The sequence below is a fragment of the Hippichthys cyanospilos genome, chromosome 2 (assembly GCF_059441005.1).
Source record: "Hippichthys cyanospilos isolate Australia breed blue-spotted pipefish chromosome 2, RoL_Hcya_1.0, whole genome shotgun sequence".
Lineage (NCBI taxonomy): Eukaryota > Metazoa > Chordata > Actinopteri > Syngnathiformes > Syngnathidae > Hippichthys > Hippichthys cyanospilos.
Window position 1 is genome coordinate 32,627,028 of NC_142370.1, and position 13,782 is coordinate 32,640,809.

The 13,782-nt window shown below is 40.7% G+C and overlaps 1 protein-coding gene across 1 annotated transcript; it reads left to right on the forward strand.

Annotated features, from left to right (window-relative positions):
* Positions 1-65: 65 nt before the first annotated feature.
* Positions 66-13,169, forward strand: klhl17 (kelch-like family member 17). Its single transcript, XM_088406219.1, has 13 exons — positions 66-182; positions 715-840; positions 2,408-2,672; positions 4,316-4,437; positions 4,511-4,732; positions 6,876-6,992; positions 7,558-7,771; positions 7,867-8,011; positions 8,633-8,800; positions 9,142-9,230; positions 9,319-9,392; positions 9,482-9,663; positions 11,175-13,169. The coding sequence occupies exons 3-13, from the start codon at positions 2,459-2,461 to the stop codon at positions 11,401-11,403; spliced, it is 1,776 nt and encodes a 591-aa protein (XP_088262345.1). The 5' UTR covers positions 66-182; positions 715-840; positions 2,408-2,458; the 3' UTR covers positions 11,404-13,169.
* Positions 13,170-13,782: the final 613 nt, after the last annotated feature.

Genomic DNA, 13,782 nt, shown 5'->3' on the forward strand with positions numbered 1-13,782 from the left:
TGAAAATTGTCTCAAGGAGCTGTGACGCGATTGTGAGCTTTAAATTGAATGATCGCTACATCAACGGAACAAGCAGTTGTATTGTTTGTTTACAAGTAATTTTCCGTACAGAATCTTGCACACAGGTGGTAAAGTTCAAAACTAGAAACAATTCGCTGCTGTCACAGCGACAGCCGCTGCTGGTGAGTTGCATCGCGTGACTTAATCATATTGTCTTTATTTCGCTTTTCCTTGCGAATAATATATGTTCTGGCTGCCGTATGTGACTCGGAAATTTCTTTAAATGGAAACGAGGTTAGAGTTGGTTTATTGTCATCTGAACGCGAAACAAATTGGTACTTGACCAATCATGATGTTTTGCGCAAGCGCAATCAAGCCATTCAAATTCACTTCCGGACTCAAGAGTTGGAGGAGGATTTTTTAAGGTCGTTTTAACGTATTGCATATAATATACGAGCGTTGTGATCACGTACTCACATTGACCATACACTGTGCATTTCATGCAAAATTATTTATTTTCTAGTTTAATTTGATGCAATTCCATGTTCAAATCTGCATTTTTCTTCTTCGAGCCACGCTATTAAATGGAGTTGTTATCGTACTACCTTAAAATTACCATGTCAGTGTCCATGCAATTTTTTTCTGCATTGACGTCAATCGTATACAAGACACTAAACAGGCTTTTTTTCGTTAATGTTTCCTTTGCTTGAGAAGAATATGGACCGATAGCTCGTCACCGAAGCCGATTTCCAGCCCATCCTGACTGCGACAGCTGCAGACTCATCCTACATAATTGCGGGAGAGACACGAATTGCAAATATAACCGCAGCAAAGCTACCGGTAAAGATCTATTATATTTTTGTGGCTGCTAATATTCTCCGTGCATAATGAGGGAGCATAAATGCATCAATAGATTAATAAATGCGTTGTTGCACAGCACTGTTTTACGTTGCTAACAATTGGATAGGCTCTAGCAGCTTTGCGGATGCCGGTTACAGCTTCTCAGACAAACTCCGTGGGTATTAAATAAGATTGTCCTAATCAGCAGAGCGTGATTAATTTGTGATGCGTATGATACGCGATGTTATGCTCTTAAGAAATTAACAAAATAGATGCCAGATAACGTGTGATATTCTGATATAACCAAATCCATTTGTAAACCAAATAATGTTTGCTTTAGTTTCATCCTTGAGCTCTTTGCTTTTAATGGACTTTGGACCAGTCTGTGTCCCTTGTCCCAATTCGTTCCAGTTAGGTATACTTAAAATAATGAGATCCGGAAAAAAAATCTGCGAATCGACACCATCAGAGCCATTCAAAGTTTTATAGGTCCCAGTGGTTTAAAACTGCGTAAAAGACTCTCAGTTGTGTTTTTTTTTTTCGTGATATGAAAGTCAAGCTGCATCAAAATAGATGAATCAAATTAATGACGAATCTGTCAATCAATGTTTTCACTTTGTAAAATGCTCCTCAAACACATCTTCATAGCTTGACAGATGTGCTTAGTAAAATTCCATGTTCCTTTAATGCGTTATTGCAGTTCAATTCTTTTTTGCGTTCGGTTCCGTTTAGCTCATTGAGTGTGAATATTAATTTCTGCGGGGCAGGAATCTTTGCCTCACAATTGGATTAGATTCCAATGTGTGTGTCTCCACTTGATTCAAAATCCATGCTTGATTCAAAATGATTCAATTCGATTCAATTAATGATTTTTGCATCAATCTATGAACAATATTACTCCCGTCTGCATTGCAAGACAGAGTAACAAAACGAGACAATGTATCCTTTTTTTTTAATACATTTTGAATTGTAAGAATTCTGCCTTTTCCACAAAAAAAAACATGTTGACCACAACTTTTACTATTTGACGCTAGTTCTGAATTTCATAGAATTCAAAGTATAAGACAAGATTAAACATTTTTTTTATGACCGTATATTGATTTTGTGACATTTTAAATTGATCCTGAATCCTAGCTAAATGAGAATCCCGATTCTTATGTGACTTTTTTTGGGCTCATCCACATTATTTACCACAACAAAAGTGATGTTCAAAGTCATTGTCAAGTTAAAAATTTGTCCAATTATACAAAAGCATCAATGCGAATATTGTATACTGCATTACAGACCTACGATTATGTTGCATTGGGCTTTAATCAGCGTTAACACCAAGTGCCTAGCCGGCCCGCAATAATTAATGATCGGACTTCTTGGACCTCTGTTGTGCTGACGGGCGTCCTGTCATAGCTGTCACCATGAGAAATACCGCAGTAAAAAAAGAGCCCTGATTGCTGTGGACACCTGTCATAACACCTGCCTGATGAACTAAGCTCTTTCAGGCGGAAGACTGATGACAAAGGATATTCGATCTTTTCACGCGTTTTATAAGTCATGACAATCAATGTTTCAGTTGGCCAGAGTGCGGCACAGGCACGAGCCGGCGACCGCCACACCCGGCACCATGATGGAGGGAGGCATGCAGCTGCTAAACCGCGACGGCCACAGCATCTCGCACAACTCCAAGCGCCACTACCACGACTCCTTCGTGTCCATGAACAGGATGCGACAGCGCGGGCTGCTGTGCGATATTGTGCTCCACGTCTCCAACAAAGAGATCAAGGCGCACAAAGTGGTGCTGGCTTCTTGCAGCCCTTACTTCCACGCCATGTTTACAAGTAAGTTCACTTTCAACGCCTTTCAGTTCGGGATGGACATGACATCAAATTAATTCATCATTTTAAAAGTGTCTGATAGAAGAAATAAAGCTACCGTAATTTTTTTTCCCCCAAAATGAAGGCCAAAAGTATGGGTACGTCCTAAAAACGTCAATTTATGAATGAGGTCAGCCACATAAGCCGAGTTATGACGCACAGATTTGCATTTTCATACCGACCGTATTCTAACAGCAGCTTGTGTTAGCTGAGGGTTTTACGGCATTATTTTCAAGAAAAGAAGCAAGCAAGCTGAACCAATGTCTGAGTCTCTCCTTTCACCCAGATGAATATTACTCAAACGGAGAAATTATGACGTCTCCAGGTGATTTAATTAAGAGTGGCTAGGTATAGAGCTGTGTGCACTGGGTAGAGCACACGGAAATCACAACTTTGGGTATTTATGGAAAAATGAACTCCTTCTAGCGCACTCGCCATAACTGGTGCTGCATTCACTGACCGTTCACAATGTGGGAAATCTGAAACACACTTACTCCACAACAGATATAAACACAAGAAAATATGGAGATTTTAGGAAGACGACATTTATTCTGTTTTGCTACAGTTTTTACATTGTTGCCAAACTGTTATTGAGTCTCATACACAGTGACATAGAAAATAACAGAATGTGTTATCCGACACACAAGTGCGTCTTATATTTGGAGAATTACGGTAATTTGTGAAAAGTGTGGTTTGACATGTTGATAATAGGTACCACCCCTACCTTCAGTCCACATACTTTTTTTTTGAAGTGTGTGTTGGTCAAAAACAATATATGAGTACGGTATATGCTACTGTATGTTTTTTTTTTGGCTGTCATTGTTTCGCCGCCTCCTCTTCCTGTCTGGGGCACAGGTGGCCAATGTTGCTGTGTATCTCACATTTCCTTTCCATACAAGACCATTGTGCTGCTAGCTTGCCTCCAGACTTCCAGACAACAAGCCTCATCTGGTCCAACCCAGTCATTAATGAGCTCATTTTCATAGCCTGTTTAGATTTTTGCTTTATTAACTAAAAAAAAAAATCATAATAATGCACATTATTATGGTCACACAGGTCACACTATTGATTTGATATTCGTATTACTGAAATTTGTCCCTTCTCTGTTGTGATTTAAGAGGTTGCTTGTTTAATTCAAAAAATATATGTTCAGCAGTGATAACAGAATTTTTTTTTAGTATTCTTTTTTTTTTTTAATCCCTGAATCCGGAACCATTTTTGTTGAACAATAATAAAGTCACACAACCTTATTATTATTCGTTTTTAAGACATCAATGGCCTTTTGTTGGTGTTTGAAATGTCCGACTGCATTTGAATCCACCATAAGTCTCTTTCTCACATTAGCCGAGAGTTTTGTCATATTCATACAAAAACACCGTAAATGCCAAGCAGGGTAAGAATTTCATTGTGTGGTACAACTATACACATGACGACAAATCTCTTGAACGCAAAACCACTTATTTTGAGCATTGTACTAGAATGCGACTCCATCCTTGTTGCTTTATCACCTGCCTCTCACTATCTAGTTCCAGCTTTTTGCGTAAAGAAAAATCGGCGTATGAGTTTTGGCGGATGGTCATCACTCTCATTGTACCCCTCTCATGCAGATGAGATGTCAGAGAGTCGTCAGACCCACGTGACGCTACACGATATCGACCCTCAAGCATTGGAGCAGCTCATCCAGTACGCCTACACTGCGGAGATCGTGGTCGGGGAGGGTAATGTGCAGGTAAGCTTCAGAACGGCTCGTCGATCATCCCTATGGATTGAAAACACCGTGGGCACTTCCACCCGTTGGTCAGACATTGCTTCCGGCCGCCAGCCTGCTGCAACTCAACGGTGTTCGGGACGCCTGCTGCAAATTCCTCCTCAGCCAGCTGGACCCGTCCAACTGCCTGGGCATCCGGGGCTTCGCCGACACGCACTCATGCAGCGACCTTCTCAAATCGGCGCACAAATACGTCCTGCAGCACTTTGTGGAGGTGTCCAAGACGGAGGAGTTCATGCTGCTGCCATTGAAACAGGTGCTGTAACGCATTCAAATGAGCGTGTCCGTCCTCCCCTTTTTTGACTGCGCATAAAACGCATTTTAAAGGAGCGGAGAACTTGATGAGCTTCATAAAATAATGTGATTTTTTTGCATTCATTTATCGGACTTTTGCTCTTCCTCAGCTGAGCGCATTTATCACAGTCTCTATTAGTTTTATTCTGGCACCTCAACTCTGCCGGGCTATATCTTATTCAGCAACTGCACTCTGCAGAATGGCTTCCATTAGGGCTGGGCGATATGACCAAAAAGTAGAATAATATTCTTCAGTAATTCTGGACCATTGTTTTTAATTGAACAGATAATGCTAGCAAATAGTTAATGAAAAGTTTGACTCATTAAAAACTAATGAATGATTTAAAATCAGTTTTAATGTAAACTTAAGGTTCACACCTTGTGCCTAACTTGCTTAAAGGGACAGTGTATTTATTTTGCCATTTTTAGCAGTAAAAAGATGACCCAAAAGTAGAATAATATTCTTCAGTAATTCTGGACCATTGTTTTTAATTGAACAGATAATGCTAGCAAATAGTTAATGAAAAATTTGACTCATTAAAAACTAATGAATGTTCTAAAATCAGTTTTAATGTAAACTTAAGGTTCACAGCTTGTGCCTAACTTGCTTAAAGGGACAGTGTATTTATTTTGCCATTTTTAGCTGTAAAAAGTTAATATTTTGTTTATAATTTATTTGACAGTAGAATTATTTAGCTGTACAATAATTACTTTAAAAACGCATGTTTCTATTTACTGCTGACTGAAAATGACATTCCGTGCTCAAGGGTAGCGACCAATCATGGACTCACCTCTTGGTCATGTGACGTTAATTAGCTGAATTGCTAGTGCCTGAGCGTTCAGCAAGTGGTCATTTTCAGTTGAAAGCGAATGAAAAACTGCGTTGTTAAGAATATTAATTGTATGTGCAAAATTGTGTAGTTATCAAAATCAAGTATTCAATCCCAAACCGTAATTTTACAGTTTTAAGTTGACTTATTTGTACATTTTCAAGTCTTTTCGTATGTTAGCCATGTGTTAGCCTTCCTTTTGAACTGGCTAATTCACTGTAAGCTGCTGCCCCCATCTGACTAGACAGCAGCTGTCCGCTCCGGCCCGACAAACCCACCCGGCCTCATCTCAGTCTGGGAACAGCGCCAGCCAGCCACTCAGAATGCGGCGCCCTGTGTTCCACCGAGCCACAATATGTGCCTTGGATATATTTTAAACAGGCTCAGCAAGCCTTAAATTAACATGCAAGTGATTATGTGTGAACGCTCCATGTTATGTTCGGTATGTATGCCGAGTTGTGAAAGACATCATCGAAAGCAGGGAGGAAAGTGTCAATAAGTCGTGTATACTTTTTCGTCAGAGTTATCAATAAGAAGAGACTGGAGAAAATGCAAAGACTCTTGCGAAAAACGCAATCTTTTGCAAAAAAGGAGAGTGTACTCCTCATTGTTTTATTTCAAAGATTATGGCGGTCACAGTGATGCCATGTAAGGAATTGTTTATATCTCTTTGTGTGTGTATGTACGCGGCAATAGGTGTGCAAGCAATGTGTTTTTATGATAACATGTATACATATATACAATAAATCCATCACTTCCCTCCTGTTTATCAAATAAAAATAAATTCCTCATCTTAATGTCACATTTTGCCCATTTTTTGGTAAGTACCGTATTTTCCGCACTATAAGGCGCACCGGATTATGAGGCGCACCCACAATTAATGACATATTTTAAAACTTTTTCAATCACAATATAGTAATACTCAAAGTAATAACAATAATAACTCAATAACTCTTAAACTCTCAATAGTATATTAACTCAATGTCAATATGAGCAACCTTGTTCAACTGTAAACACAAAAAAGAAAGAGGTAAAGCTTATTTTATAACTTCATTCCCCATCTACCAATCCCAATCTCAATATCGATCCAAATATAAGGCGCACCTGATTATAAGGCGCACCATCAGCTTTTTTTTAAAAATTAAGGATTTAGGTGCGCCTTATAGTGCGGAAAATACGGTAGGTCTTTTGTCTTGTTAAGATATGTTGTTCTGATGGATTTTTGTTATGTTTTGTTTTCAACATTTACATGTAATGTTTTTAATCTGTCCGCAGGTCCTGGATTTGATTTCCAGCGACAACTTGAACGTACCATCTGAAGAGGAAGTGTATCGGGCTGTACTGAGCTGGGTGAAACATGACATAGACGGGCGCCGGCCCCATGTTCCCTGGGTAGGACTCATTTTGTCTTTCTCAGGACATGTTTGAATTCACTTTCCACTCAGGTGGAGTCTCCTCAAAATTTGCTTTACAATAATTTTCTCTGCACAAGTCTAAACACTGCATTCTGATCAGTATTGGGTTTGTGGATTATGAATTAACTGAGAAAATACACACCAAAAACCTTTAGTGTCATTTATATCCATATTATTGCCATGCATGCAGGCCTGGTCCCAGCGAGTAATTATCTGATCATTTTTCCATTTCTTCATAAAATACTTTTTTTTGTATAGAAAATATAATACGATTATCCAAAAATAAATGAATAAATACAATAAAACAAATATCCAGTGGAAGGAAAATGCATCAAAATATGTGGTTGTACCAACGTTTTTTCAAGGAGTACAGTGAAGTGCAAAGAAAATTAAACAGAATAAGATGATGCTGTAGTGTCTCATTTTCGACACTAGGTGGCACCCATATAATGACAGAAGAAGAATTATGAATGTAGAAGTGCTGCTTTTTGATTTCCCCCATCAAAACGTATCCCATCCAAACAATGCTACTCTCCTGTCAGCTGATGAAGTGCGTGCGGCTGCCGCTGCTGAGGCGAGACTTCCTGATGAGCAATGTGGACACGGAGCTGCTGGTGCGTCATCACTCGGAGTGCAAGGACCTGCTGATCGAGGCCCTCAAGTATCACCTGATGCCCGAGCAGAGAGGCGTGCTCAGCAACAGCAGGACGCGACCCCGCCGCTGCGAAGGCGCCAGTCCCGTGCTCTTTGCCGTCGGTCAGTGGCAGACAGCCAATTACATTTCCAATGACCAAAATGGTCTTTTTTACACAATCTGTGTGTGTTTTTGCCCGCGCGCGTTTCTGACCAAGGCGGCGGCAGTTTGTTTGCCATCCATGGAGACTGCGAGGCGTACGATACCAGGACAGATCGTTGGCACATGGTGGCGTCCATGTCCACTCGGCGGGCCCGGGTGGGCGTGGCGGCCATTGGGAACAGACTGTATGCTGTTGGCGGGTGAGTGAGGATCGTTAAAATAAGCTTGCTGTTACACCCATCTTGTTCTGACAAATCCATTCATTCGTTTTCTACCAGTGATTCTGTTCTCCGCCCCGGGTGGGCTGGAGCCCATTCCAATTTTAGGCGAGAGGGGTGGTAGCAGGGCCCACGCACACAATCAATCATTCACACTTGACATGTGTGATTTTAGAGTTTCCACTGAAACAAATGCATGTTTCGGTATGTGGGAGGAAGCTGAAAAACCCGCACTTGCAAAACCAAGGCCCGACCCTTGAGTTAAATCCAGAACTTCTGACTTTTGAGTAGAAAGATTACATCCTTGTATCTTTGCACCCTGTAAATAAAGATCGCGCAATTTTACAAGCTAAATTGCTTCTCAGGTCACCCCAAAATCCTGAAAAATCAGAAACTATTTGCCTGATGTTTTGAAATTTTAACATGACCTTTTATAAATAAATAGTATACCAGCTTTAGAATAACAATTAAGGCTTTCACTTCGATTCATTTCTATTCTTTTCTAATGAATCCAGGGCAAAGTCCTTTTATTTTAAAAGTTTCAAGCCTCTGGCTCAAAAGCGTGAAAAAGCAGTCTCACTTATTTGTCCACGTGCCATTTAGGTATGACGGGACCTCCGATCTGGCAACTGTGGAGTCGTATGACCCCATCAGCAACTCCTGGCAGCCTGAGGTTTCCATGGGAACCAGACGGAGCTGTTTGGGCGTGGCGGTCTTGCATGGATTGCTGTATGCGGCTGGGGGTTATGATGGAGCTTCCTGTCTCAATAGGTACAATGATGCGTACATGCACACACACGGGGGATTTCATATCGTAGTGGGGACATCCCTTTGAGAAATTGCAATCCTAGCCCCTAGATTGCCTAACCTCAACCAAAATCCATATCAAACTTATACTGTAAAACCAAGTTTTGACTCTCAAAAAGAGGTTTGGACTTGTGGGGTCCACCACAACGGTACCCACAAGTGCAAGAGGTCTTCACAAAGACGGTAATATTATGAATTCGGTACCCACCATGTAGCAAAAACAAATACAGACACACAGTAGTACAGTTGTGGAGTTTTTTATGTTTTTTTTTAAAGACTATTCTAAGATATCTTTACTTTTACAGCGCAGAGCGTTTTGACCCCCTGACAAGCACATGGACCTCAATTGCTGCCATGAGCACGCGCAGGAGATACGTTCGTGTCGCCACGTTAGGTAGCGCCCCGTGATGCTCCGAGGATTCATTTTTCCAACTGTTTCAATAAGCTTTGTGATAACTTTCCATTTCCGCCCCCCCCTCCAGATGGCAACTTGTATGCGGTGGGTGGTTACGACAGCTCGTCGCATCTCGCAACCGTGGAGAAGTACGATCCTCAGGTATATTCTATGGCTTTTGATATATTGATTTGTGGGATAAATGATCATTCATGACCGCTTCTTAATTGTTTGTTGGATTGGATGAACAGAGCAACACATGGACACCAATTGCTAATATGCTAAGTCGACGCAGCAGCGCCGGCGTGGCCGTCCTGGACGGCATGCTGTACGTCGCGGGAGGTAACGACGGCACCAGCTGTCTCAACTCGGTGGAAAGATTCAACCCCAAGACCAACACCTGGGAGGGAGTGTCTGCCATGAACATTCGCAGGTTTGTCAGTTCAGTTTAGCAAAGAGCTTTGCTACATTAGCGTCTTTGCTGCTATCGTTTGTTGGGGGTGCTTTGCATTGATGTTGTAGGCTAAACTTGAGCTCCTTCTTGCAAAGAATGCTTATCCCTCTACCCTGATCAAAGGTGCTGTTCGAGTGTTTTAAAGTTATACAACTCAGTTGCTCTTCCATTGTCATGTCTTCCCTCTGATCCTGAACTAGCCTATCAACACAATGACAATCAGTGTCCACTTTAGGTTGTTATTGGGCTTTTTTATACACACACACCCCCACACACACACACACATACATATATATATATATATATATATATATATATAGACTGAGAAGCTATTCTCCATTTGTTTTATGTGAGATGATTCCTATATTAAATATACAAATATAGATGCAGAGGATCAAGCACGGAGCACTGGGTTTTTGAGGTGTAGCCATATTGGATTTGTGGACGTGTCCACTAATTTGTTCAATCCCCTAGACACGCAATACACACACGCGCGCTCAAACACCCACTTGTCTTTGCGTGAGTCAGAATGTGGTGGGAGCAAGTGCGGCACCATGAATAAACCATGGTGTGGAGCGCTTTTATTATCCTGTTGCCGGGAGGCTCAATTTACAGTTTAAGTAATGTCACCTTGTGCTTATCTCTGATCCGCCTCTTGACCCAAGCAGAAGTGTCGAGGAAAAAAAAAATCTCTATGCCCAAAATACTGTCGGCTATTTTTCAGGTTTTGTGTGATATTCACAGGGTGTTTTCAATTGTTGTCAACTTGAGAATCTTTCGTCTAAATTACTTGTTGTGAAAGACAAGCTTTGTGCAGTATGTCAGGAGCCTAGTTTAGCCTGGGTTGTTGGTAGGCTTTATCCGATATTAGAGTATGATGGTGTGGTAACCATGAGCAAAAATATAATGGTGTCACGGTATTAAAATGATCTCTTTTCTTTCCATTAAACAGAATCTATGTTAATTTTATACCAAATATTGAATATTTGCTACATTCCCAAACGTTTACCATGTTTATTATAAATCTATGAATAAATAAATGGATACATTAGCATTGAATTTGTTCAGTAATTTTCTTTTTTTTTTTTTTGTAACAGTGCCCTGATCGTCCATTACTAAAGTTCGTTTGTTTTTTGACATTGCGTTTAGCGCAGCTCCATCTAGTGCTCAGGTGTCAAAGTGCAGTCCTCGAGGGCCGGTATCCTTCATATTTTCTAACCTGCTCTCCCAAACACACCTGATTCAAATGATTAGGGGAGAGAAATCTGTAAAACATGCAGGATACCGCCTGTTGAGGACCGCAGTCCGACACCTATGAGCAATCCCACCCACTACTGTCGCTTCTATTCTCTGCGCCTTATAATCCAGTGCGCCTTATAGTATGGAAATACCTTAATGTAGGAGATTCTGAACATTTTTGACAGTCTGTGATATGACTTGGCTATTCCTGTAAAATAGTAAAGTCGGTGTGTTCTGTTTGCCCGTCACAGGAGCACTCACGACCTGGTGGCGATGGACGGCTGGCTGTACGCCGTGGGAGGCAACGACGGCAGCTCCAGCCTCAACTCCATCGAGAAGTACAACCCGCGCAGCAACAAGTGGGTGGCGGCTTCCTGCATGTTCACGCGGCGCAGCAGCGTGGGCGTGGCCGTGCTGGAGCTGCTCAATTTCCCGCCGCCGTCCTCGCCCACCCTGTCCGTGTCCTCCACTAGCCTTTGACACGGGGTCACGGCTTGGCTGACCTCGGCCTCCGCTGCCACACCCCAGACCGGCTCTGGGAAGAGACGTAATTGCTCAGTTTAAAGAGGAGGAGGAGACCGAAGATGAGGCGCAGGGGTGGGAATGAGGTTCCTGGCCATCGTTAACGGAACTTGGCTTTCAAAATGTCATCGAAATTTGAATTAGAACGCATTAGAGCTACTGCCACTCCAGAGCTCTCTTTTATATGACGACTGCCCTATTAGGAGTACAAATTCCGAATGAGGGTTGACTGGACTTTGCGCAAACCTGAATTTCTTTGCCACCACCCCAAAATTTAGAGTTTGCCGCCTCATAAGGGACGTGGGGTAAAAAAAAATAAAATAATGTGGCCTATTGGCTGGTAATAACAAACTCTGCATGTTTAGTCCACCGGCATGGACTCCCAAACAGGGAGGCTAAAATGAGGTAGTGCTGCTAATGTCACGCTAGGTGGCAGTAACATGCAATGGTAGTCCTCATCTTCTCAACCCACATTCCTAACACAGACTTTGAGACGGCAGCATGAACGCAACATAGGATCAGCCAATCCCTCGAGTCTAAATGAGTTTTGGACCTTTCGATAAATAAATGATGAAGAATTTTAAAATATTTATGGAAACGTGTAAATGTTAAATGTAAGATGTTACGAGATGGAAACTTATGACATTTCTATTTAAGAGTAATTTAATATATTTATTTATATGTAACATGTACACTGTTAGTGGATTTAAAGAAGTGCAAAAAAGGGTAGTGTGGTTGCATATTTATCACATCACCATTTTGCTGAATTGCATTTTTCCCTAGGACTTGAATATTGACTTTTTTTTTAGTAAAATTTGCAATAAAATTGTATTTTTTGAGTATTTGAATAAGAGTATCTCAATCTCCCCGCGAGTGTCAACACTGAGTGGTAAAACGACTCAGAAGTAAAACTATCTGATGAAGTCAAAAATATGATTGGGAATTGATTACGATTTTAAGGGGAATGTTTGATTTATTTACAAATAAATTGTGTGGGAAATATTCAAACATAAATAATGAATACTGATTCATAATCAATTTTAACTTAAACGTCCAGAACTTTCTTTGAGATTAGTACATTTATTTTGCCTTTTTTAGCGGTAAAAAGTTCATGTTCCGTCTACAACTTTATACCCTTTTTTTCTGTCACAAATTTTACATTCCGTCATTGAAGAATTGACCCAACTTCTATTTCCGCTATTTCATAGGAATTTGTAAAATAATATAACCCTAACATTTCAGTGTCAGGTTTTTTAAATTGCCAGTATTCAACTCGTATCATGCTTACATCATGGCTAAAAAACTGTAAAATTCCAGATGATTATTGCACATTATTGTTGCACATTATTGTGAGACATTTTTCCTATTTTGCTCCAGGTTTTCAGTTTCTTTGTCATTTTTCCATTTGTCAGTGAACCTCGATTACTTACCCACATCCAATTGAGACGCTGTTAGTGTTTAAATCCACCAGGGAAGGACCAAGGATCACACACGGCATGTACTGTAAATCCAAAATTTTCCGCAAATAGGAAGATGGCTCCATGAATCCATATTGTTCAATGTGAACGTGGCTGTAGCAACTTTTTTTTTTTTTTTTAAGTTTGTGCTTCGCTTGTATTTGGTGAATGTTTATTTATTTGTTTGAACTTAAAATATTGAACTTTGCACTATTACGAATGGAGCAACACAAGAAATCAAATAAAGATGTTCCAAATGTGACACAAGTTTGAGTTTTTTTTTTTTTTTAATTGTAACCACACATTTTTCAATTTATTGGGGTCACCAACATGGTGCCCGCAGGCACCTGGTAGCCCCCAAGTACCATATGAGTAGCCCGCAGGCCTGTTCTGCAAATAGTTGTGATTTTCTAGGAATTTTGGAAACAATTATTCATATATGATAATCATTTACATTGCATATTACACTTACTTTACGTCAGGGGTGTCAAACTCATTTTTGTTGTGGGCCACATTGTAGTTCTAGTTTCTGTCAGAGGGCCGGTATGACTGTGAAGTCAAATCTTTTTTGTGAAAGTTTTGAAATAAGAGGCCGGCAAAAACTGATTGTGAATTAAAACATGCTTGAATTTTCTCCCCAGATTTTAAAAGTTGAAGACAACTTGCAAATTTGCTTTTTTAGCCAGAAACTTGAAGCCAAATCAGCATTTCGCGGGCCACATAAAATGATGTGGAGGGCCGGATCTGGCCCCCGGGCCTTGAGTTTGACACCTGTGCTTTACGTGTTTGCTACAGCTATTTCCTAATTACTGTGAGAAATCATTAGATCATGTCCACACAAAACTACATAACAGTAATGAACACATAACAATAACTTTAT

Coding starts and splice junctions, on each gene's coding strand:
- klhl17 (XM_088406219.1), top strand. CDS start 2,459: ATGATGGAGGGAGGCATGCAGCTGCTAAACCGCGACGGCCACAGCATC. Junction 6,993..7,557: donor GCCGGCCCCATGTTCCCTGG/GTAGGACTCATT, acceptor CTCTCCTGTCAG/CTGATGAAGTGCGTGCGGCT. Junction 7,772..7,866: donor TCCCGTGCTCTTTGCCGTCG/GTCAGTGGCAGA, acceptor TTTCTGACCAAG/GCGGCGGCAGTTTGTTTGCC.